This window comes from Periophthalmus magnuspinnatus, chromosome 19 (assembly GCF_009829125.3).
Source record: "Periophthalmus magnuspinnatus isolate fPerMag1 chromosome 19, fPerMag1.2.pri, whole genome shotgun sequence".
NCBI lineage: Eukaryota > Metazoa > Chordata > Actinopteri > Gobiiformes > Gobiidae > Periophthalmus > Periophthalmus magnuspinnatus.
Window position 1 is genome coordinate 19,833,376 of NC_047144.1, and position 23,028 is coordinate 19,856,403.

The 23,028-nt window shown below is 40.7% G+C and overlaps 1 protein-coding gene across 1 annotated transcript in view; it reads right to left on the reverse strand.

Moving 5' to 3' along the window:
- ankfn1 (ankyrin repeat and fibronectin type III domain containing 1) overlaps positions 1–23,028 on the reverse strand; it is an 89,010-nt gene that overhangs the window by 14,967 nt on the left and 51,015 nt on the right. The window contains exons 9-14 of the mRNA XM_033984280.2: positions 22,050–22,260; positions 15,559–15,753; positions 14,616–14,729; positions 12,455–12,552; positions 2,513–2,603; positions 1,422–1,529 (exon numbers count right to left, since the gene is read on the reverse strand). Coding sequence (XP_033840171.2) covers positions 1,422–1,529; positions 2,513–2,603; positions 12,455–12,552; positions 14,616–14,729; positions 15,559–15,753; positions 22,050–22,260 — 817 coding nt within the window. The remainder of the gene's footprint in view (positions 1–1,421; positions 1,530–2,512; positions 2,604–12,454; positions 12,553–14,615; positions 14,730–15,558; positions 15,754–22,049; positions 22,261–23,028) is intronic.

The following is a 23,028-nucleotide window of genomic DNA, read 5'->3' on the forward strand; positions in this document are numbered from 1 at the left end:
CAGGATCAAGACTGAGACTTTTTCTGGATCAGTGTTTAGGTGGATGTCATTTGTCACCTTGATAGAAACAGTCTCAGTGCTGTGCTGCTCTAATACCTGACTAGAAGACACTGAAGGAGTTATTCATTTGGAGAAAGTTAATAAGCTACTGGTAAACAACGTTTTCAAGGACTTTGCCTAAAAACGGTAGATCTGAGATGGGTTGGTAATTGTTCAAAATTGTGGCATAAAGACTGCTCTTCTTCAGGAGAGGTTTGATAATCACAGTTTTCAAAGCTCTTGGGAATGTTCCAGATTGAAGTTGAAGATTGAAGTGATGTTAACTATGTAAGCGAGGGGTGACAGCAAACTGTTGAGCACAGACTTTAGTTTAATTTAGTGGGTAACACATTGAGGCAGCATGTAGATGAACTCTAGAAGACTGGTGACGATCTCTCGGACAGTTTTGACAGTTACAGGTGCAAAGTGAGTCAGCTCTAACAGTCTAGGTGGTGGAGCTGGTGGGTTTGTTACTGTTTACTGTTGCAAACAGGACACAAGAGTTGTTACTGCAACTTCTATGCTAGGAAGAGGTCCATTAATGAATGTCTTAACCTCCACTCGAGCTCCTCAAATAAATTAAAGAAATGCCTTTTCAAGATTTCAGTCTGTTCCATTCTGGTGTCAACTGCACCCACATGCACAGTCAGCTGTTTAACTCCTCAGTGTGTTGATGAAACTTTTGACAAGAGTTTTGTAATCTCAAACAGTGTAACTGGGATAGGAGCATGTTTACATTCTTCTGTGACTCACATCTCTGATAGCACCATCTCCTAACAGCAGCATATCTCTGACCTTGACCTTTGGCACAGCCTGTCTACCTGCACTCTTTTGCCAACTTCATTGCTCTTGTTTTGTGGCAAAAATCAATTTTCTGTATGTGACAGTGGTAAAAATATGTAAGTCATATTTTGGGTGATGTAACTATATTAGCATTGTCTTTTATCACTTTGGCTTGGTGTTCTTGTCTTTACAAAGTTTTGGAAAAGGCACCGTATTGCTCAGGTTTGAGTTGAAAGTAGCATTTTTTTCACCCTCTTCTTTGAAAGTAACTGCGGGCTGCTTATCCCTGGAAGTCACAGGGATTCTAAAACAAACATCTGTGCTTGTAGCTCATTAATTTGTTGTTGATAGTTCCGACAGCGTTCACAGAAAAAAAAAAAAAAATCCTTTCTTCCCCTGGACATGTCGCTGGCTCATCAGAAATTTTGTTAAAAAATGTGAAAATGGTTTAAAAGTCTTGGATTACTTATAAGAAAATCATAACTAAAAACATTTTCCAGCACTGGAAGTAGTAGCAGCAGTAGTAGCAGCAGTAGTAGCAGTAGTAGTAGCAGCAGCAGCAGTTGCAGTAGTTCAGTAGTAGTATTAGTACTTCTTACCTCCTGAGCAGTACAGCGTGTGCGTATCTCGGACTTGCTGCAGTAGTTTCTCCATGGCCTCGATCTGACCTCTGCGTTTGGGCTCTCGACCATCGCACTCTCTCCAGTCTGAGAATGCAACAACGGAAGAGTTATACTCTGCTCCATCTGACCCTCTCTCCTGCATCCTTTGCTCCTCTAACCCTCTCCTCTGCATCCTCTGCTCATTTGCCCCTCTTTTCTGCATCCTCTGCCCCTGTCCTCTGCTCCTCTCTTCTGCATCCTTTAACCCTCTCTATCCTCTGCTCCTCACACCCTCTCTTCTGAATCCACTGACCCTCTCCTCTGCATCATCTGATCCTCTAATCCTCTCCTCTGCTCCATCTCTTACTCTAAAATGACAAGAGATGAACACATTTACGTCAGTTCAAACCAGGACATTAAAAACATTATAAGTGACTTAACAAAAGAAGGACCCAGCGTTATTCTGAAGATTCTGTACACATTTATAGTTCATGCTCCTCAGAAAGTCGTGAGGTTTGTAATAAAAGAAAAAGTGAAAATATAAGAGCATGAGTTGAAAAGCAATAAAAAGCACATTTATTGAGAGATCAAACCACACACAGCCTTGAGAGCTGACTGAAACAGGGGCTTTAAATAGGTTTTAATAGAGATCTGAATAGAGTTTGAATTCTCTGAACTACAATGTCTCTTGAGGTTTTACACAGGCAAAACTCTAAAAAGCTGTCAAACTAAATACTCAAATTAAATTACACTTGTAGTGAAAGTACCGCACACATCACAGGTACTGAGTGGGCTGGGAATTGCAGGGTCCCTCATGATTTGATTCACAATACTTGTCTCATGATACAATAATATCACAATTTTGCAATAAAGGTGGTACACTGCATGGATCATTATTTTTTTTAAAGAACTAAATACCTTTTAATGACAATATTTCTTCCATAAACCGCTAAGTGTGCAAAGATAATATGTTAATAGATGCTGCTGCAACATGCTTATCTCTGCCTTTGAGGTGATGAGCTGACAGCAGAAGTCAGGTGTTTATGAGCAGTTGTAGTAATAGTGGTAATAGTATTAGTAGTACTCACTCGATGGCGCTGCAGACGGGGGGAGGGAGCAGGCCGTAGGACCCCAACCCTTCATGTTGTACGCTGAGACTCTGATGAAATAAACTCGACCCTGAAAAACAAACAAAATAAAAATGTTAAAAAGGTCTAAACCAGGACTGAACTGGGACTGAACCGGGACTGAACCGGGACTGAACCCGGGACTGAACCGGGACTGAACCAGGACAAAATCAGGACAAAATCAGGACAAAACCAGGACAAAACCAGGACTGAACCTAGACTAATGCAAATTTACCTATTCTTTGCAGTAGCAGTAGAAAAAAAGTGTTATAAAAAATGAAAATAAAAAAAATAAAAATTGAAATTATTGTGTCAGGAAAACTAAAACTTAATTTAAAATTAGGAGCATGATGTGAATAGCAGCTGGTCTGATTATTGTTTTTAATATTTCCGTTTGCATATTAAGGCATTGATTCACAGGAGAGGGTCGGCATTAAAGTTTAATTATGGTAAAATGATGAGAAAGAGTTCAGAATGTTAAAGGTGTAACTGCACAAAAGGCAGAAATGAGACTGAACTGTTAAAGCCCAACTCTCACAAAAAAAAAAGCCAAAATAATTAGGCAGTAATGACAGGTAGTTCACTTTTAAAGACATTTTTGAAAATATTCTACAGCACTTAAGTCATAATACAGTAAAATATACGACTTTGCACTAAATGTCCCTCTGTCCTTTTAATCCCCAACACCACAAATATGTTCTGTCATTTGTTCATATAGTTTTATGAAAAGAGACAGGGACAGTTGTTTTGCATGTTCTTCCTGTGTTTGGGTGGGTTTCTCAAGTCCTCAAGTCAGCCTAAAACAGCAGAATAATCCTCCTAGGTAATCCTGACCAGGAATTTAGCACAGATCTGGTCCACTGCTCCTGACAGATTTGACCCAGAGATAGTGAAGGATGCGTCAGATGCAGAGGACACATTATACCTTCTCTCAGATTAGTTAAAAATAGTCAAAATTATAATGACATAATGATGAATTATGACATTTCTCAGTTTACTCATTAAATTTGAGTCAAAATTCACCAAAACACTACATGCAGCAGCTCAGTTGGTAGAGTGCTCATCCTCTGATCCGAAAGTGGTTCAAATTTGACATATAAACATCAGTGGGAGAGTGGTCAGACTCTCTGGTTCACAGGTTGGCAGCGCAATTCCAGCTCCCACAGATAAATACTGTTGTTGTGTCCTTGGGTAAGACACTTAACCTGCCTTGCCTCCAGTGTCTGTGCACACTGGTGTATGACTGTGTGTAAATGGTTGAGTGGTTCCTTCATGTAAAGCGCCTTGAGCAGTGAAGGTAGAAAAGTGCTAAAGAAATGTGGCCATTCACCATCTACAGTTGAAACCGAAAGTTTACATACGTTAGATAAAAACATACATACGTTGTTTTTTTTTCTTACTGCCTGACATAAAATCACACTAAACTTTTTTAAATTTTGGTCAATTAGGATTACGAAAATTATTTGTATCTAATAAATGCCAGAATAATGAGAGAAAAGATTTTTTGAGACCATTTTTGCATTACCGGTACTTTCTTCAGAGTCAGTTGTTTACATACATTTCAGTAGTATTTGGTACCATTCCCTTTAAACTGTATGACTTGGGCCAAACATTTTAGATTTTCTTCCACAAGCTTCTCACAATAATTGGCAGGAATTTTAGCCCATTCCTCCAGAAAGAATTGGTGTAACTGAGCCAAATTTGTAGACTGCCTTGCTCGCACATGCCTTTTCAAGCCTGTCCATAAATTTTCAATAGGATTGAGATTAGGGCGTTGTGATGGCCACTCCAAAACATTGACTTTGTTATCCTTAAGCCACTTTGTAACCAGTTTGGCTATTGGGTCATTGTCCATTTGAAAAACCCATTTTGTGCCCAAGCTTTAACTTCCTGGCAGATGTCTTAAGATGTTCCTTCAGTATTTCCATATAATGTTCTTTCCTACTGATGACATTTATTTTGTGCCCCAGTTCCTCCTGCAGCAAAACAACAAAAACCACAACATGACGTGTGGGGTTGTTTTGCAGTGTTCTCAGGCTTGTAAGCTTCCCCCTTTTTTCCTCCAAACCTTACGATGATGATTATGGCCAAAAGGTTCAATTTTAGTTTTGTAAACTGTAATCTGTCTTTTTAATGTTTCTTTTGGAGTAATGGCTTCTTGTCGGTACAGTACTTGTTTCACTCTGGATAATGAGATATTCTTACCAGCTTCAGCCAGCATCTTTGCAAGGTCTTTTGCTTTTGTTCTTGTTGTTGATGTGCACATTTTGGACCAAAGCACATTCATCTCTGGGACACAGAACATGTCTCTTTCCTGTGCGGTGTGATAGCTGGACATTCCCATGGTGTTTATACTTGCACATAATTATTTTAACTGATGAACATTTTGCACATTCAGGCATCTGAAATCTGCACCCAAGTATGAACCAGACTTGTGCAAGTCCACAATTCTCTTCATATCCGAGTTCTTACAGATATATCTCTAATGAACTCATTATACCTATCAGAAGCTACTAAAGACATAACATCATCATCTGGGTTTTCCCAAATTGTTTAAATGCATAGTAATCTTTTGTATGTAAACTTCTTTTTTTGTGATCAAATTTTTATTAAAGTATCAGTCTCAGGTGCAAATATACAGATTAGAATCTGATTACCTTTTCCCCCTTCTTTTTTCCCACCCGCCACCCCGATGGGCATATAGACAAAAAATAAAATAAAATGAAATAAATTAATTAATTAATAAAATTAACAATAATAATAATGACAAATTAAATACAAAATAAACATATAAAAAACAATACAATGTAGTAATAATAATAATATCCATCCATCCATCCATCTTCTTCCGCTTTATCCGGGGCCGGGTCGCGGGGGCAGCAGTCTAAGCAGGGACTCCCAGACTTCCCTCACCCCGGACACGTCCTCCAGCTCCTCCGGTGGGACCCCAAGGCGTTCCCAGGCCAGCCGAGAGACATAGGCTGTGTCTCAATTCGCCAAATGCACCCTTCAAGGGTCCTTACGAAGTACTCTTCAAAAGTGCAGTTTGAAGGTTCCGGTGGAGAATCTTCCCTCCTCAGTGTAGCCGCCATCTTGCTGAAGTGGGACAGGCCTACACCACGGACCGCACTTCCACCGCTGTCTTTGAACGTACGATACGTACATTACGTACGTTATTTTTAATGATTTATTATTTAATAGAAAAAAAGTCAAGATGTCGTCGTCACAGCCGTTTCTTTCTGTTTAGATTGAATATCAATAGGCAAATATAACGTTCGAGGTGATTTTTTTTTCTCAATTGTAGCTACTTCATAACTTAAACAAAATATACCTTGTGAAAAAGTAATAACAGAGACAGAGGTAACAATATAATTTTTACATTCATAGTCTATAAACCAGAGAACACTGATTAGTTGTACATAAAGTGGGATATTGCAGTTTAATGGTTCGGTATTTTGGCCAGTGGCTACACCACTTTAATAACAGTAGAGGGCACTGTTTCCCTTCTATGCCGTGCCAGTTCTTTTCATCTGATTATTATAAGGTATTTTCTAGCAGTGCAGCGCTACATCAAGCTAGTATCTTGATTTACTAACACGAAAGTAAATGACACGTGCCCACGAGGGGCGCAGACCTATGGAATGTACCGGAACACATGAAGATTTTGTGCACGTCTCAGGACTCTGTTCTGTCCTTTCTGGAGAGTCCGTTGCTTCATTGTTCACATTACCTGTGTGCAACTCATTAAACTCTTCTGACTTTACGTTTCAGTCTCTTGGTCTTTGACGCTTACAATAGAAACGAAGATTCTTACATTATTCTTATTGCAGTAATAATTTTTAATGATAATAATGTCTTCTTATTGTCTAGCAATAACTGCACATTCCTTTATTCCATGTAACTCCTTTTTAATCATCAAACACACTGTACAGATCTTTATTCAGATTTAACAGCTTCATGTCACACTGTTGTAGATGAGGTAAACCAGTACGAACATTTGAACGTATATTGCGCAACGGACTCCATTTTCTTCTCTTTTTTGCGTAGGCGCAGTGCATGACGGGATATAGAAGTGCGTGAAGTGTGCACGGATGCAGGCTTCAGTTACGTCCGATCTCCATGGAAACGGTGCAAAGGGAAGGGCAGGTTTGTCGGCCGCATTCAGTAGGGTGGGGTGAAATGGGACAGCCCTTGTCGCGCCGGAAATCACGTCACTGCCCTTCGAACCGCCCTTCCAATGGTGATTCTAAGGCCAGGTGGGCGAATTGAGACACAGCCATAGTCCCTCCAGCGTGTCCTGGGTCTTCCCCGGGGCCTCCTCCCGGTGGGACATGCCCAGAACACCTCCCTAGGGAGGCGTCCAGGAGGCATCCTGAGCAGATGCCCGAGCCACCTCAGCTGGTTCCTCTCAACGTGTAGGAGCAGCGGCTCTACTCCGAGCTCCTCCAGTGTGACCGAGCTCCTCACCCTATCCCTAAGGGTGCGCCCGGCCACTCTGCGGAGGAAGCCCATTTCAGCCGCTTGTATCCGCGATCTTGTCCTTTCGGTCATGACCCAGAGCTCATGACCATAGGTGAGGGTAGGAACGTAGATTGACCGGTAAATCGAGAGCTTCGCCTTCCGGCTCAGCTCCTTCTTTACCACAACGGACCGATACAGCGACCACATCACTGCAGACGCTGCACCGATCCGCCTGTCAATCTCCCGCTCCATCCTTCCCTCACTCGTGAACAAGACCCCGAGATACTTGAACTCCTCCACTTGGGGCAGAGACTCACCACCCACCCGGAGAGAGCAAACCACCTTTTTCCGGTCGAGAACCATGGCCTCGGATTTGGAGGAGCTGATTCTCATCCCAGCCGCTTCACACTCGGCTGCAAACCGCCCCAGTGCCTGCTGCAGGTCCTGGCTCGAAGAAGCCATCAGGACAACATCATCTGCAAACAGCAGAGATGAAATCCTGTGGTTCCCAAACCAGGCCCCCTCCGGCCCCTGGCTGCGCCTAGAAATTCTGTCCATAAATATAATGAACAGAACCGGTGACAAAGGGCAGCCCTGGCGGAGTCCAACATGCACCGGGAACAGGTCTGACTTACTGCCGGCAATGCGAACACAGCTCCTGCTCCGGTCATACAGGGACCGGACAGCCCTTAGCAAAGAGCCCCGGACCCCATACTCCCAGAGCACCCCCCAAAGGACACCACGAGGGACACGGTCGAATGCCTTCTCCAGATCCACAAAACACATGTGGACTGGTTGGGCATACTCCCATGAGCCCTCGAGGACCCGATGGAGAGTATAGAGCTGGTCCAGTGTTCCACGACCAGGACGAAAACCACACTGCTCCTCCTGAATCCGAGGTTCGACTATCGGTCGGATTCTCCTCTCCAGTACCCTGGAATAGACCTTACCGGGAAGGCTGAGGAGTGTGATTCCCCTGTAATTGGAACACACCCTCCGGTCCCCCTTCTTATACAGAGGGACCACCACCCCGGTCTGCCATTCCACAGGTACTGTCCCCGACCGCCACGCGATGTTGCAGAGACGTGTCAGCCAAGACAGCCCCACAACATCCAGAGACTTGAGGTACTCAGGACGGATCTCGTCCACCCCCGGAGCCTTACCACCGAGGAGCTTGCCAACCACCTCAGTGACTTCAGCCAGGGTGATGGACGAGTCCGCCTCTGGGACCCCAGTTTCTGCTTCCTCCTCGGAAGACGTGACAGTGGGATTGAGGAGATCCTCAAAGTATTCCTTCCACCGCCCGACAACATCCCCAGTCGAAGTCAGCAGCTCTCCACCCGCACTGTAAACAGTGTTGGTGAAGCACTGCTTCCCCCTCCTGAGGCGTCGGACGGTTTGCCAGAATCTCTTTGAGGCCGTCATATAATATAATAGTAAAAGTAAAAAGTAAAATAAAAAATAATCCCGTCCAGGTTTGAATTCTTTCCATACAGTAACAGCAAATTTCCTCCGTCAAAAGACATCAGCAGAAATTAGATTATACATATTCATTATGTACTATATATATAAAAAGGACTTAAGCGTACACAAATTGTGCATCTTTCATAAATATACAGTTAGAGCAGTACAGTTTGACATAAATATCCACATAGTGCAGGGAGACAAAAAAACAAAAACAAAACAAAAAAAACAGACAAAAAAAAAAAACAAAAAAAACACCATATATTCAGATTTTGATTTTGGCTAGTAAAAGGGTAGTGGCTAGTCAGACCAGCAAAAAATGTTTTTTGCTTTTGCTCCGTGCATTCGAGCAGCAGAGCACTCCAGCTGAATTATTTCTCGGTAAGACAAAAGCCACCCTTTTACAGTCAGAGGTTGAAGTGACTTCCAGCGACATGTTACAATTTTTTTGGCAGCTGTGAGGCCTGCTAGTAATGCACGCCGGTCGTTGATTGTCAAGTTTATTTTGGAAAGATCATTTAGCAAAATAAGCCTCTGAGTGCAAGGGATGGTTACACCTATTATTTTAGATAGTGTCCTTGAGACATTTTCCCAGAAGTGTTTCACTTCCGGGCACTCCCAGACCATGTGAAGGAAAGTGCCAATAGTTTTGCCAGCGCAGAGATCACAGTGAGGGTTGTCTTTTATTTTCATTTGGTGTAATCTTCTAGGGTATAAGTAAGCTCGATGAATTATTTTATAATGAATCATCTGGTGATTGGGATTCCTCGATGAAAGGGAAATATTGGACCAGATATGATTCCAATCCCACTCTGAGTGATCCCTCAGTTCAGTTTTCCAAAGCTGCTCGATCGGTAAATTTTTCTGGGAGCTCTTGAGAATTAAATTATACAGGTCAGAAATTGTTCCATAACTTTGTGTTTTCGCCAAGATAATGTGAAGGGGGTGATTTTCCAGCATGCACCCCCAAGGAACCCCATGTGAACGCATTGCTGTGCGCAACTGTAGGTAGAAAAAAAAAGATGTACCTGGTAAATTATAGCATTTTTGTAAATCATGGAACTCTCTTAATCCATTATGCCCTATAATATTACTAAAATCACGAACCCCTTTTTGCTCCCAAGATAAAAAAGAGATGGGTTTCTTATCAATTAAAAGTGAATGGTTATGAAAGATTGGTGTCTGAAGGAAATATATATGTAATATATGTTTGTCTTTGGAACCCATTGCACAACTAGTAAGGCAGTCTAAAGAAATTGCACCTATTACAATATATGACACACTTCATCATATTTCACTGTATGCAGACGACATTTTAATTTACACCAGCAATCCATCGCAATCAGTACCTTATCTTTTGAATATATTTGAATTGTTTGGAAACATTTCGGGTTATAGGGTGAACTGGGCTAAATCCACCTTGATGCCTCTGGGATCAACGATATTAAATGACCCCTCTTATAATATACCAATTGTATCAAGTATAAAATATTTAGGAGTTCTCATTCACTCCTCCCTAAATCCCCTGATTGAAAATAACAACAAAAATCTGTTGTCTATCATAGATGGTGATCTTAAAAGGTGGGCCTCTCTCCCAATGTCGTTTCAGGCTTGCATGTCCGTAATCAAAATGAATTTATTGCCCCGTATAAATTTCATGAGCTCCATGTTACCACTCGCCCCACCACAAGACTTTTAAAAAAAATTACATTCAATTATAAGCCTATTTCTCTGGAGTAAAAAAAAGCCTAGAATCAGGGCTTCAACTCTGTCTAGGTTAAAATCCTTTGGAGGGATGGGCCTTCCTAACTTTGAATGGTACTCATGGTGCTTTGCTTTAAGATCACTTACTGCATGGATTAAATCTGGAAAATCTGCAGCGTGGGTACCAATTGAAGCGCAATTGATTAAACCTCATACTATGCCCACCTTGCTACATGCTAAATTGCCATATAAAACCGTTAAAAGCTTTTATGGACCCATTATTACTCATCTTTTAGATGTCTGGAACAGAGTCAACAATTTACTGGGGAAAGATGTCCAATATTTCCTTGTATGTAAACTTCTGACTTTGAAGAAAGTAGTGAAAAATTGATTCCATGTCAGACAGTAAGAAAAAACAAAAAACGTAAGTCTATATATATATATATATATATATATATATATATATGTGGGGGGGTGTGGGGGTGTGTGGGGGTGTGTGTGTGTGTGTGTAGGGGGGTGGGTGTGTGTGTGTATATAAAATATAAAAACTTCTGGTTTCAACTGTATTTACCATTTCACAGCCCAGAGCGTAATCTCTCAATCAAACCTTCTATTGTCATTTTTATTCTAATGTTTTCAAATGTATTCTGTGGTGAGCTGTGTGGGCGTCTGACATTCAGGCTCATTATTAAGTCCATCTCCAGAGGTTAGACTGTTCCACAGCTGCAGAGGTTAGACTGTGACCATACCTTGTTGTGTTCATAAACTTTATATTCTACACTTGTATCAAAGTCTGATCTGAGCTCTTTTGTTAAGCATAACTGGGCCTGGTCAACACTTGGATGAGAGACCGCTGGGAATACCAGGTGCCACAGTGGGGCGCTAGTGGCTCTAGTGACTGTTGTTGTTATGTCCTTAGGCAAGACACTTCACCCACATTGACGAGACACAACCGCAGCTCCAGAGTTCACACCAGGGTAGGACACTGTGGCCTGACTACATCATGGTATAACAGGCAAATGTTTGACTTTTGGTTCGCTTGCCGGTGGCGCTTCTGTCTTGAGTGACCCGGTAGGGGCCAATGGTTTTTGACTGCTAAATTTAAATTGAATTTTGCTTGTTTATTTGCCATCTTGTTTGGAAATAAAGCTGTCTTTTATTTACATCCATAACATCTTATGGACTTGTGTGAAGAATGGTAATTAGACTCAATAGCGAGCTGATGTCATCAGCGTTCTCTGGGGTGTGACACTAACTGAAGGCTTTGCCGTGTCAAAAGCTCTGTTACTCAAGTTAAACTTTAATCTGAGTTTTATTCTAACACAATCTGACCAGAGAGAACTGACTTAAATGGAACAACTAGTGAGCTGATTTGTGCTTATATTTACAAGCTAGCATTGTAACTATAAGTTAGCATTAGTTGAAATCACCTTTTTGTTGAAAATCAAACACCTAAACATGACCATGGCACAATGTTATTTATTTGTCATTGCATTTTTTACTCGAGTTTTCAGACTACTTTCTGAATTTTTCAGTGTTTGTGAACAATGTGTCGCCATGGTAACTACTGAACATTCTGCCATAGGAATACATGTAGGACATCAAAGTGTGATGTCACTGCAAAATATCAACAAACTAAAAATTACTAACTAAAACTAGTCGGCAGCTAATGTAATGGTTAGCTACATCCCTGTTGGATGCTCTCGTATCTAAATCAGAATCTGAAATAGTCACTCCCACCACTTCATTTTCATAATGTGTGTGTTTTTTGCCCTTTCACTCCAGATGTCTTTGCAGAAATGTCACACTAAAGTATTTAAAACCCAAATGTACAGAACTAAACCACAAGCAGAGGACCGGGTCTGAGCCAAGATCCCGATCAGGAGTACCTAACTGGAGGATTATCGTGCATGTTTTGGGTTGATGGGGAAACCACAGGAAACCCACCCAGACACAGGGAGTGCATGCAAAAGAGAAATGTGAACTTTAAACAAATCTGAGAATCCCATTTTTTTCAGAACATGTTTGTAGAGGTCAAAACTACAGGGATAGCAGCTTTTACACAGAAAAAGACCCCATGGAGACAGAGGAAGGGCATCTGACACACAGGGAAGGCATCTGACTTACAAGAAGGGCATCTGACACACAGGGAGGTTTAGATCTCACAGTGGACAGGAGATTACCCAATTATGACTACTCAAACTGACATATTTTTGCTGTATTTTACAACCTTGTATTGTGGTATTGAAAAATTCATGTTTAGTGTGTTTTTACCGTGGTGAGTCCAGTGATGGAGAACTTGAGACTTTGGAGATTGTCCAAAACAGCGTCTCCAGCAAGAAGAGAGAAGTCTTTCAGGCAGCTCCACTCCACTGGAAAAAACATATTATTACAAGGACATTACATTACATTTACACTGATTTTTAAATAAATTGTAGTTTTCAGAGTACTTTTCTAGCAAAATACTTTTCTTGTACTCATACTTGAGTATTGTTTTTATTGAAGTAACAGTACTCTTACTTGAGTAATATATTGTAGTGTAACAGTGCTCTTACTTGAGTAAAAGTTGTAGTTCCTCTTCCCTCTGTGAGTAAGTTTATAAGTGACAAAAGCTTTATGTTGACAATAAGAGATGATTTTGATATTTGTATTTCTTGCACTGCTCCTTCAGGTATGATCATTTTGTGTCTGTCCTTTGAAAATACCAGATACCATTTTTTAAAGGTTTTTCCCTTCAAATCACATTCACTTCAAATCAAACAGTTACTCTTGTTTGAGTAATACTATTCTGAGTACATTTGGCTACTCTACCACCTCTGTAGATTACAATTATAAATAAAAGCTAATAATGAGGACTATAACAGAAGCAGCAGAATGAAGGAGGAGTGGTGATAAAATATCCAGTGATGAACAATGTAGTATCATTCACAATGGCCAAAAAGCTTATTGCATTAAAGGCCCATTTTATGCTATTTCCTAATCTATGTTATAATGTTTCCTCATCAAAAACAGATCTGGAGTTGTAATTTGTTTCATTCACAAATGTTTAACACACAAACTCTGTGTATTTAGGCTGAGGGTGAGAGTTCTTCTCTCACCCTGTTCTACCTTGTGATGTCATGCGGTAATACAGGAAGTGCTCAATTGTGCTTTTAAACTCCACACACCTTCACTAGAACCATTTGGATGATTTCAGGCCTGAAATTTCCTATCTCTACTGAAGAAAAAGGTAAAAGGTAACAGTTAACTTGAAAACTACCACTACATGACATCACAAAGTGGAACAGAGTATTCTGAGCTTTGGAGATGTAGACAGACTAATAATACTGGATTACTCAAACATGTGTGAATGAAACAAAACAAATTCCAGCTATGTTTTGAGGAGGTAACAGTATTATAACATAGCTTAAAACCCACAAGAATTCATTTTGTATAATATAGGACCTTTAAAGTTCATTTTTTTATGTTCAAATCTGAAATGAAAAATATTTTTTAACCTTACTCAGACTAAAATGGCGGGTTACCTGTAAACACTAAAAACAATTATTTCCATTTGAATTAGTCTGATTTTCTTTTGTGCCTGAGTTATTGTTCAGTTCTTCTGTGATGATGCGTAGGAGGAATAAATGTTTTTCAGAATTAAAATGAAATAGTGAAAATGTGAGAGTAGAGCAGACACTCGGCAGAATCGTACACTGTAGAAACTGAGCAGGAGACAGGACAGAAGTCTATTATTTACCCTCTAACGGTCAGAGTGCCGAGGTGTGACCTGGTTTATGGTTAATATCTCTGTCATTATTGGGCCTGTCTACATGAAACAAAAACTGGCACACAATTCAACGTCTTCTCTATCAGTTTGAATGAATTAAGGGGAACTTATTATGTAAAATGTAAAATGTTGCATTATTCATTCAAAAAGAGACATTCCAGTTTAAATGGCTTAAAATGGCTTTATATTTTGTTGCATTAATGTATTTTATTGTATTTTATTCTCCTATTTTACTGTTTTAATATGATTTTAACTTGCTTTTAGTTTTATTTAATTGAAAAGCACTTTGGTCACCTTAAGTGTTGTAAAGTGCTCTATAAATAAGCATTGATTGATTGATTGATTGATTGATTAAAGCCACAAGATTGACATTTCAAATGGTTCAATATTAGGCATGTCATAATTGTTTTAATAGTGACTTAATATTTTTGAACTATTAAATGTTAGTTTTTATGCCTGTGGACCACAGCGCAGTTGAAGGTCTGAGGCTCTTATATGTGTACTGTAGTGTCATGTGTACTTACATGCTGAGTATTGCAGTATTTTGTATACCTTTATACTTGGTGACAAAAGTGGAGTTGAGACTCAGAGGCTCTTCTATGTGCACTGTAGTATTAAGTGTACTTGCATAACCATTTACTGTAGTATTATGAATACTTTTTGTACCTTTATACTTGGTGACCACAGTGGAGTTGAGGCTCTGAGGCTCTTGGAAGCTGACACTCAGAGAGGTGCTACTGCTCACGCTGACACGCACCATGGTCGGGGCTTCTGGGGGACCTAAGCAGGGGCAGACAAAGAGACAACAGAAACACGTTACATGTGCTGAAATTAAGTGTCATGTATTTATATATGGGGCCTCTGATTTTCATACCAAGAAAGGAGAAGTATTTATTTGATCCAACTTTGATCAAAAACGGTAATTTATGGGCCGGACCAAGTTTTAGAAAAGCTTGTGAAACTGGGGCAGACTGCTCAAGCACAGCCAACTCAACCACAGCCAATCAGAGCACTGATTTTGGTGCTTACTTCAATGTTGATGAGAAATAAAAATAGCTTATTATTAGCTGCAGACAGAGTGCAAAAGTGTTATTTTGTCATTAAGTGCTGCTTTTACAGAATACACTTATGTAAAAAAGGGACAAGCACTAATAATACTTTCTTATAATCAATGTGTTTAAAATGCTTTTTTCAACACAGTCTGGTGATAATGAGAATTATCAGGGTTCAGACCTAATTCAGCCCGAGTTCAGCCCGAGTTCAGCCCGAGTTCAGCCTGAGTTCAGCCTTAGTTCAGCCCTAGTTCAGCCCTAGTTCAGCCCTAGTTCAGCCCTAGTTCAGCCCTAGTTCAGCCCTAGTTCAGCCCTAGTTCAGCCCTAGTTCAGCCCTAGTTCAGCCCTAGTTCAGCCCTAGTTCAGCCCTAGTTCAGCCCTAGTTCAGCCCTAGTTCAGCCCTAGTTCAGCCCTAGTTCAGCCCTAGTTCAGCCCTGCTTTAGTCCTGCTTTAACCCTCGTTCAGACCTGGTTGAGACCTGGTTGAGACCTGGATGAGACCTGGATGAGACCTGGTTCAGTCCTGGTTCAGTCCTGGTTCAGGCCTCCTGTACTCACGTGCGTGCTGGAAGCCGGTCCTCATGCGTGCATACAGTCGGCTTCTCCACTCCCAGCTCCTCAGGGCCTTGTTGTTCTGACACGCGTCCAGGGTGAGGCCCTCTCTCTGGGCCTGAGCCGCCAGCTCCGCCGCCCTGCGCTCGGCCTCATGGACCAGGGACGAGAGGTGCGCCTCACGGGACTCTACTGAGGTGACTGAAAATACATGAAAAATATGTCACATCATTATGAAATCAAACCAGAGCTAAAGCAGAGCTAAACCAAAGCTAAACCAGAGCTAAACCAGGACTGAACCAAGATTAAACCAGGACCATACCAGGACTAAAGAAGGACTGTAATAACGGTAAACCAGGACTAAACCAGGACTAATAATAATAATAATGGCTTACACTTGTAATGTGCTTTACAGGCTTGTCAAAGCCTCTCAAAGCACTACACTACAGTCATTATTCATTCATTTCCACACTTGGTGATGGTAAGCTACTTTTGTAGCCACAGCTGCCCTGGGGCAGACTGACAGAAGCGAGGCTGCCAATCTGTGCCATTGTCCCCTCCGACCACCACCTATCATTCACACACACACACCACTTTCATACTAGGCAATGTGGGTGGGTAAGGACACAACGACAGAACTTGGTCCGAGCCGGACTCGATCCTCTGACCTTCGGGTTGGGGGACCAACACTCTAACCACTGAGCCCGGGATGAGAGGTGCGCCTCATGGGACTCTACTGAGGTAACTGAAAATGCATGAAAATATGTCACATCATCGTGAAGTCAACCAAGATTGAACCAGGACTTCAGAAAACTATAAGAAGAACAAAAACCTAAAACTTGGACTAAAACAGGTTCAAACCAGGACTAAACACGAACTAAAGTTCTAAAGTGTGGTTTACGGTGGTTGGTCTAGTTCAGGGGTCAGCATCCTTTAACACCCAAAGAGCCATTTAGATCTGGTTTCCACGGAAAAGGAAACACTGGGAGCCGCAAATACTTTTTGACATCTAAAATGAAGATAAGACTGTATATATTGTTGTTGTTTTTTGTTTTTACCTTTACGCTTTGTAACTATAGTATGTTGCTTATGAAATCCATGAAGTGCTAGAGAGAAAACTGAATGAGCACATTTTTAACTCTTAAAAAATAATAACACACAAAAAAACAAAAAAAACATGGTGAGTTGAAGGTCTTTTTCAAATGAATCAAAAATATGAACTTAAATTATCCATGTAGCAAACAAAAAATGCCATGAGCCATCATCCTTTGGAACATGTAGTGGAGCCTTGACTTGAATTTTAAAAAAATAATTTGGAAAAAAACACTATGTCACTAAACAAGGAAAATAAATATTTGCAAAATATCTGCATAAATATTTATTTTATCTGGTTAATGGGACTTCTGCTCCTGAACCTCTGTGCACAGCGTCTACAAATCGGGGCTTGCTTCCGCAAGTGTGACGCTTACTTTGAGTGACAAAAAATAATGACACATTATATTATTTTAATATTTCAAGATCACAATAATCTCCCAATTTAGAACTACAATTTAAAAACACTAACACAAATAAAATACGCTTCAATTAAATACTTATAAATTATTTTATAAGGATGAAAGAAAAAGGGTTTCTGACCCCTGGTCTAGTCAGAGAGAGTTCATAACTTAAAAGTTGAAGCCTTATAGACTTGTCCTTTGCCGTTGTATTGATTTACACAGAAAAATAAAAGTCCTTGGCGATTCCTGATCTTTACTGATCATGGCACATATAACCACTCTCTCTCTCTTTCTTTCCACTATTCCTCCTGTTTCTTTAGAATGTCCCTCTCTTCTCCTCCCTCCCTCTCTCTCCTCTTTCTGTTTTCTCTATTTTCTATCTCCTCCCTCCATCCTTTTCTTTCCGCGCCTCTGTTGACGTCTTGTCCTTGCGTTGGAGGGAACATTGGTTTGCAGAGACACTTTGTTCAAAGCTACAGTGGTTCCTGAGAGAAAAGAGACAGAATGAAAAAAAAGGGAGGGGAGGGTTACAGAGAGAACAAGATGGGAGAGAAAAAGAGAGAGGGATGAGTAGGAGAGAGAAAAAGAGAAGGAAGGAGAGAGGAGGAGAAAGTTATCAAGAAATAAAGAAAAGGGAGGGACAGAGGAGATGAGACAAGGAGAGGATTAGAGTAGAGGAAAGAGAGAGGCAGGGGGAAAGAGAGGAAAGGCTGACGGGAAAAGATAGACAGGGTAGAGCTATGAGAGATAAAAAGAGAGAGGGAGGGAGAGGCAGAAGGAGGGAGAGGAGAGAGGAGAAAAAGAAAGAAAGAAGAAAGGAATATGATAAGGAGGAGGATGATGATGAAGTGGAGCAGACACAGAACTAGAGAGGAAAGAAGAGGAAACAGAAGAAGGGGGAGAGAGGAGAAGTGCAGGGAAAAAAGATAAAAAGGAGAAGGAGAGATTGGAGAAAGATGGAGATATAGAGGGAAGGGATAAGAAAAGAAAGGAGGAGGAAAGAGAGAGGGGGTAAGAGAAGAGGAAGAGCGAGAATGAAAAAGAAGAAAGCGAAGAGTAGAGTGAAGGAGAAAGAGGAGGAGAGAAATGGCAGCCCACAGGAGCAGACAAAGGCCGCAGGATATAGACCTGTTTGTGTTGGCGAGTTCACTGTAAACAGCCGCTCCTATAAAACGCTGAACTCAGTTACAGCGATAAAGACATAAAGAAGTGGATTTCTGTGGGATGTGTCTTATATCTACTGCAAATATTCTTCTTTTCACATTTATAAAACTATTAAACCCACTCAAATCCTCGTTCATAATGTAGTCTGTGTAAAATGGTTCTCATTGAGTGTTTCACCTCTGCCTGCTCTGTCTTTCCTCCCTGTCTTCTCTCCTCTCCCCCTTTCTCTCTTCTCTCTCCTCCCCATCTTATTCTCCTTCATCCTTCTCCTCTCTCGCTTCCTTCACTTCCCTCTTTCCTCCCATCACCCCTCCCTCATTATAAAGTGCAGTAGTGAGTGTCCTTCCCTTGTCTTTCTCCTCCTTCCTCTCCCTCTATTCTCTCTCTCTCTCTCTCTGCCTCCCCTCCTCTTATCCCCCTCTCATTTTAAAGCGCAGTAGTGAGTGTTCATCAGTCTATAAGTGGATTAAAGCCTCCCTAATACAAACAGCTCTGTCTGAAACTCAATGAAAAACAATTAAGACAAATAATCACATTTAAACACATTAGACACATTAAGTCTCACAGACAGATAAGGGACGGATATGAGAGGGAAGACCAAGAACTAAAGGACTAAACCAGGTCTAAACCAGGGCTAAACCAGGACTAAACCAGGGCTAAACCAGGACTAAACCGGGTCTAAATCGGGGCAAAAACAGGACTAAACCAGGTCTAAACCAGTGCTAAACCAGGACTAAATCAGGGCTAAACCAGGACTAAACCAGCTCTAAACCAGGGCTAAACCAGGGCTAAACCAGGGCTACACCAGGGCTAAACCAGGACTAAACCAGGACTAAACCGGGGCAAAAACAGGACTAAACCAGGTCTAAACCAGGGCTAGACCAGGACTAAACCAGGACTAAACCAGGTCTAAACCAGGACTAAACCAGGACTAAACCAGGACTAAACCAGGACTAAACCAGGACTAAACCAGGACTAAACCAGGACTAAACCAGGACTAAACCAGGACTAAACCAGGGATGAACCAGGGATGAACCAAGACTAAACCAGAGATGAAGTTGGACTGAACCAAGACTAAACCAAGATTGAACCAGGATTTTGTCAGGACAAAACAAAGACAAAACTGGGACTAAACCAGGTCTAAATAAGCATTATGCCAAGTCTAAACCAGGGCTAAAACAAAGACTGGGCTGGGAAATAAACCAGGACTAAACCAGGACAAATTCCCGAAGGACTAGGCCTAGAACTAAACCAGGAGTAAAACATGGACTAAACTTCGTCTAAACTTAGTATAACAAGGATTAAGTGGTTAAGTGTAAGGTTAAAACAGAGACTTGATTGAACAAGAACTAAAGCAGGACAAAAAAAGGGACTAAGCAAAAACTACACCAGAACTTAACCAGGACTCAACTAGGACTACAACAAAACAAAACATACCCAAGTATCTCAACTCAACCAGGTCTAAACTAAGACTAAATATGCCAATATAAGTTTTCTAGATTTGTGTTTTTGTGTGAGATTAGGGCTGCAAGATTCATCGCAACGGAGTCGAAATCACATTTTGCAAATTTCAAAGGCTGCAATTTAAGAATTTTGAATAACTATAATTTCCTTCACAAAAGCTAAATCTTCTGTCTTATTCTGCCTAAAAACTGCTAACCCTGTAGTTTACAAAAATGTTCTGAGATGTGGTTCTTGTGTTAGTTTGGCTTGTCAATTTTCAGTCTTTTTGTCAGTTCTTCTGGACATGTTTAAAATGTGAACTTAGAACAGAATCCATTTATTAAAACAAAAATCCCAACTAACCTAATATTTCGTATTGTGTATGTTTTTGTGTGTATATCTCGTGCTTCTTGCGCCAGTGCCCTCAGCCTCTCTCTCTCTTTTCATGTGTTCATTCTGCCTCATTACTCTTACGCCTAACTGCGTCACTCAGGGTGGAGATGTAAACACAAAGACTTTAAACATCGTAAAGTCACATACCCAAAGGTCTAGGCAGAACAGAGCCGGGAACTTTCCACTGAAACTGAGACATACACAGCTAAACACGGATGCCATCTTGGGTCTAACTCTTTTAAGGCACTGTACCTGATTTTTATCGTCTTAAAACTGTGAAAAACAGAACTAGTTCATTTTAACCGCTTGCAGTGGTTATTCCTCACTTATCTTATGCATTCTGAACATCCTATTTATTCACCATGATGAGTTAAAAAGCGCTTTTTCATAACCAGAGCGAAAATTGGCCGTCACGGTAATGCTAAAAACAACAGATCAAGACCTGCATATACAATATATCTGTACTGGGGAAAGACACATTTTGCTAAAAAAAAATAAATAAATCAGATACAAGCCCTTTAAACAATGTGGCATGACATGATTTAAAGGTACACCATGTAACTTTACTGATAGGGACTCCATTACCATAGAGATGTGATGGATTCAAAATATATATTCAAGTTATATTATGTTATCTCACTGTTCATTTTAAAGGTACTGTAATGTAATATTCACTCTTTATTATAATCATTATATTCAACTATGTAAACTATGTAATCTGCACTAATGTTTGTTCTTGAGTCTTGCAGAAAATGTCTTTTGAAAGTGCAGGATCCCACGGGAAGAAGGTCAAACCCTAAAACAGAAACATCATGGGAGGATGTTTGTGCGAAGGGGAAGAGTGACCTTCTGGAAATGCAAAAACAGAATATATTTCTCTGTGAATTTCGTCATATGTTTTTACACTGCTTGCAAAGTATATGTCCCCCCCCATCCCTTCAGAGCGGCAGTGTATGTGTATGTAACTAGGGTTTCCTAACTTTAATAAAAGGAGGAGAAAAACGGGGGGGCCTTCAGAGAGGGTGCGAGGTGATTTGTAACTGAAGGTTTTTTGCCTCTCCGCTCTTTCTCCTCAATATTGAGACAAAATAATCTCTCTTGTCTTCTCTTCTCTTTTGAACTGTAATATAGGTTGTGAACCTATCAACTGTTATTACTTTCCTGGAATATTCCACAATATGACATTAAACTTCTTACATTTATTGACTTTCCAATATTTTTCTAGCTCAAAAATATATTGAAAAACATCCATTGCTTCTGTGCGGAAGGCCGCCTCTCCACAGATCTGGCCTGTAACTTGGAGTCTCCTACTTATTTACATGGTATCTCAACTCAACCAGGTCTAAACTAAGACTAAATATGCCGATATAAGTCTTCTAGATTTGTGTTTTTGTGTGAGATTAGGGCTGCAAGATTCATCGCAACGGAGTCGAAATCACATTTTGCAAATTTCACTTACTACTTATTTACATGGAGGTAGGTGAGTTAAAAGCAAAACATCTCCATGAGACAAGTTAAAGGGTACGGAAAAGGACACCAGCACTGCAGTGAAGACAAAAACAATGGCAAGCTATTGTTGAGCAGTGACATAATCCAGTGCAGATGTATATGGACACCACCTCATGACATCAGCAGGTGGATCAGAGTGTATGAGGAGCAGAATGACTGAAATTGTTCTGATTGATCAGTCTGTTCTATATGTGTGTTCTGATTCGTTTGTCCGGTGTGTATGTACTCTCTATTTGGTTCCTCACAGTGTGGACATTCTTTAGTTTCAGCAGCAGTTTCAGCAGCAGTTTTGCTCCAGGATCATTGTTGGTCATGTTTGGTGTGTTCTGATTGGTCGGTCTGTTGTGTCTGTGCTCTCTGATCAGTTACTCAGTCTACTTTTTTTAAGCCCCCGTTTTCACCAGTAGTCTGGCTGTAGGAGCATTTTGTTCAGGTTTAGCGTGTGCTGATTGGTCGGTCTGTTGCGTATGTGCTCTCTGATTGGTTACTCACAGTGTGGACTCTCTTTAGCTCCCGCCTTCAGCAGTAATTTGGCTATAGGAGCGTTGTTGGTCATGATGGAGATGTCCAGGGGGGTGAGACCTTGGCTGTTGGGAGTGTTGAGGTCCAAATCTTCAGGACTGAACTGAAACAGCAGAATCTGAACTGTGTCCAAGTCCTGCTGCTCCACAGCCTCGAACAAAACTTCACTGTACTGCATCGTCTGCAAGGAGAGATGTATAAAGGGTTAAATAATACTACTACTGCATTGTCTGAAGAAGGAGAACAGGGAAATTTACAGGGTTACTACTACTACAAATACAACAATTATTACTACAGCTACTGCTACCTGATACTACTACTGCATCCTCTGCAAGAAGAGAAATATACAGAGGTTAAATAATACTACTATAACTAAAATCACTACTACAACAAATACCGCATTGTTTGTAGAAATAAATATATAAGGCTACTACTACGACTACAACTACTACAAGGGCTGAATGATTTGGGGAAAAAAATCTAATAGTAATAACATTTGTGATTTCTGTTTTAATAATAGGATTCTGTTAAAAGTTCATATACAAACACCTCCAGAAGAATTCACAAAAAGAACGTGTGTATACAGCTCTACACTACAGAGTTAGCAGGTTTTTTTTTACACAGAATAAGACCCCATGGAGACAAAGGAAGGACATCTGACACACAGGGACATTTCAGAACATGTTTATACAGATCTAAACTACAGCATTAGCAGTTTTTATGAGACAGGGGATTTTGTTGTTTGTGGAGGAAATTACTTCAAAAATTGCAGCCTTTGCAGTTTGCTAATGGAGTCCATTCAGATTGCTATTTCGATCCAATTGTGATCATCTCATAGCCCTAATAGGGGGAACGGACTGTGCTAGTCAGTTCCATTTGACACATAAAAAACAGGGACACTTATTCCTCCAAACTCAGGTTAAAAACAACAACAAATTAGAACTGCTGC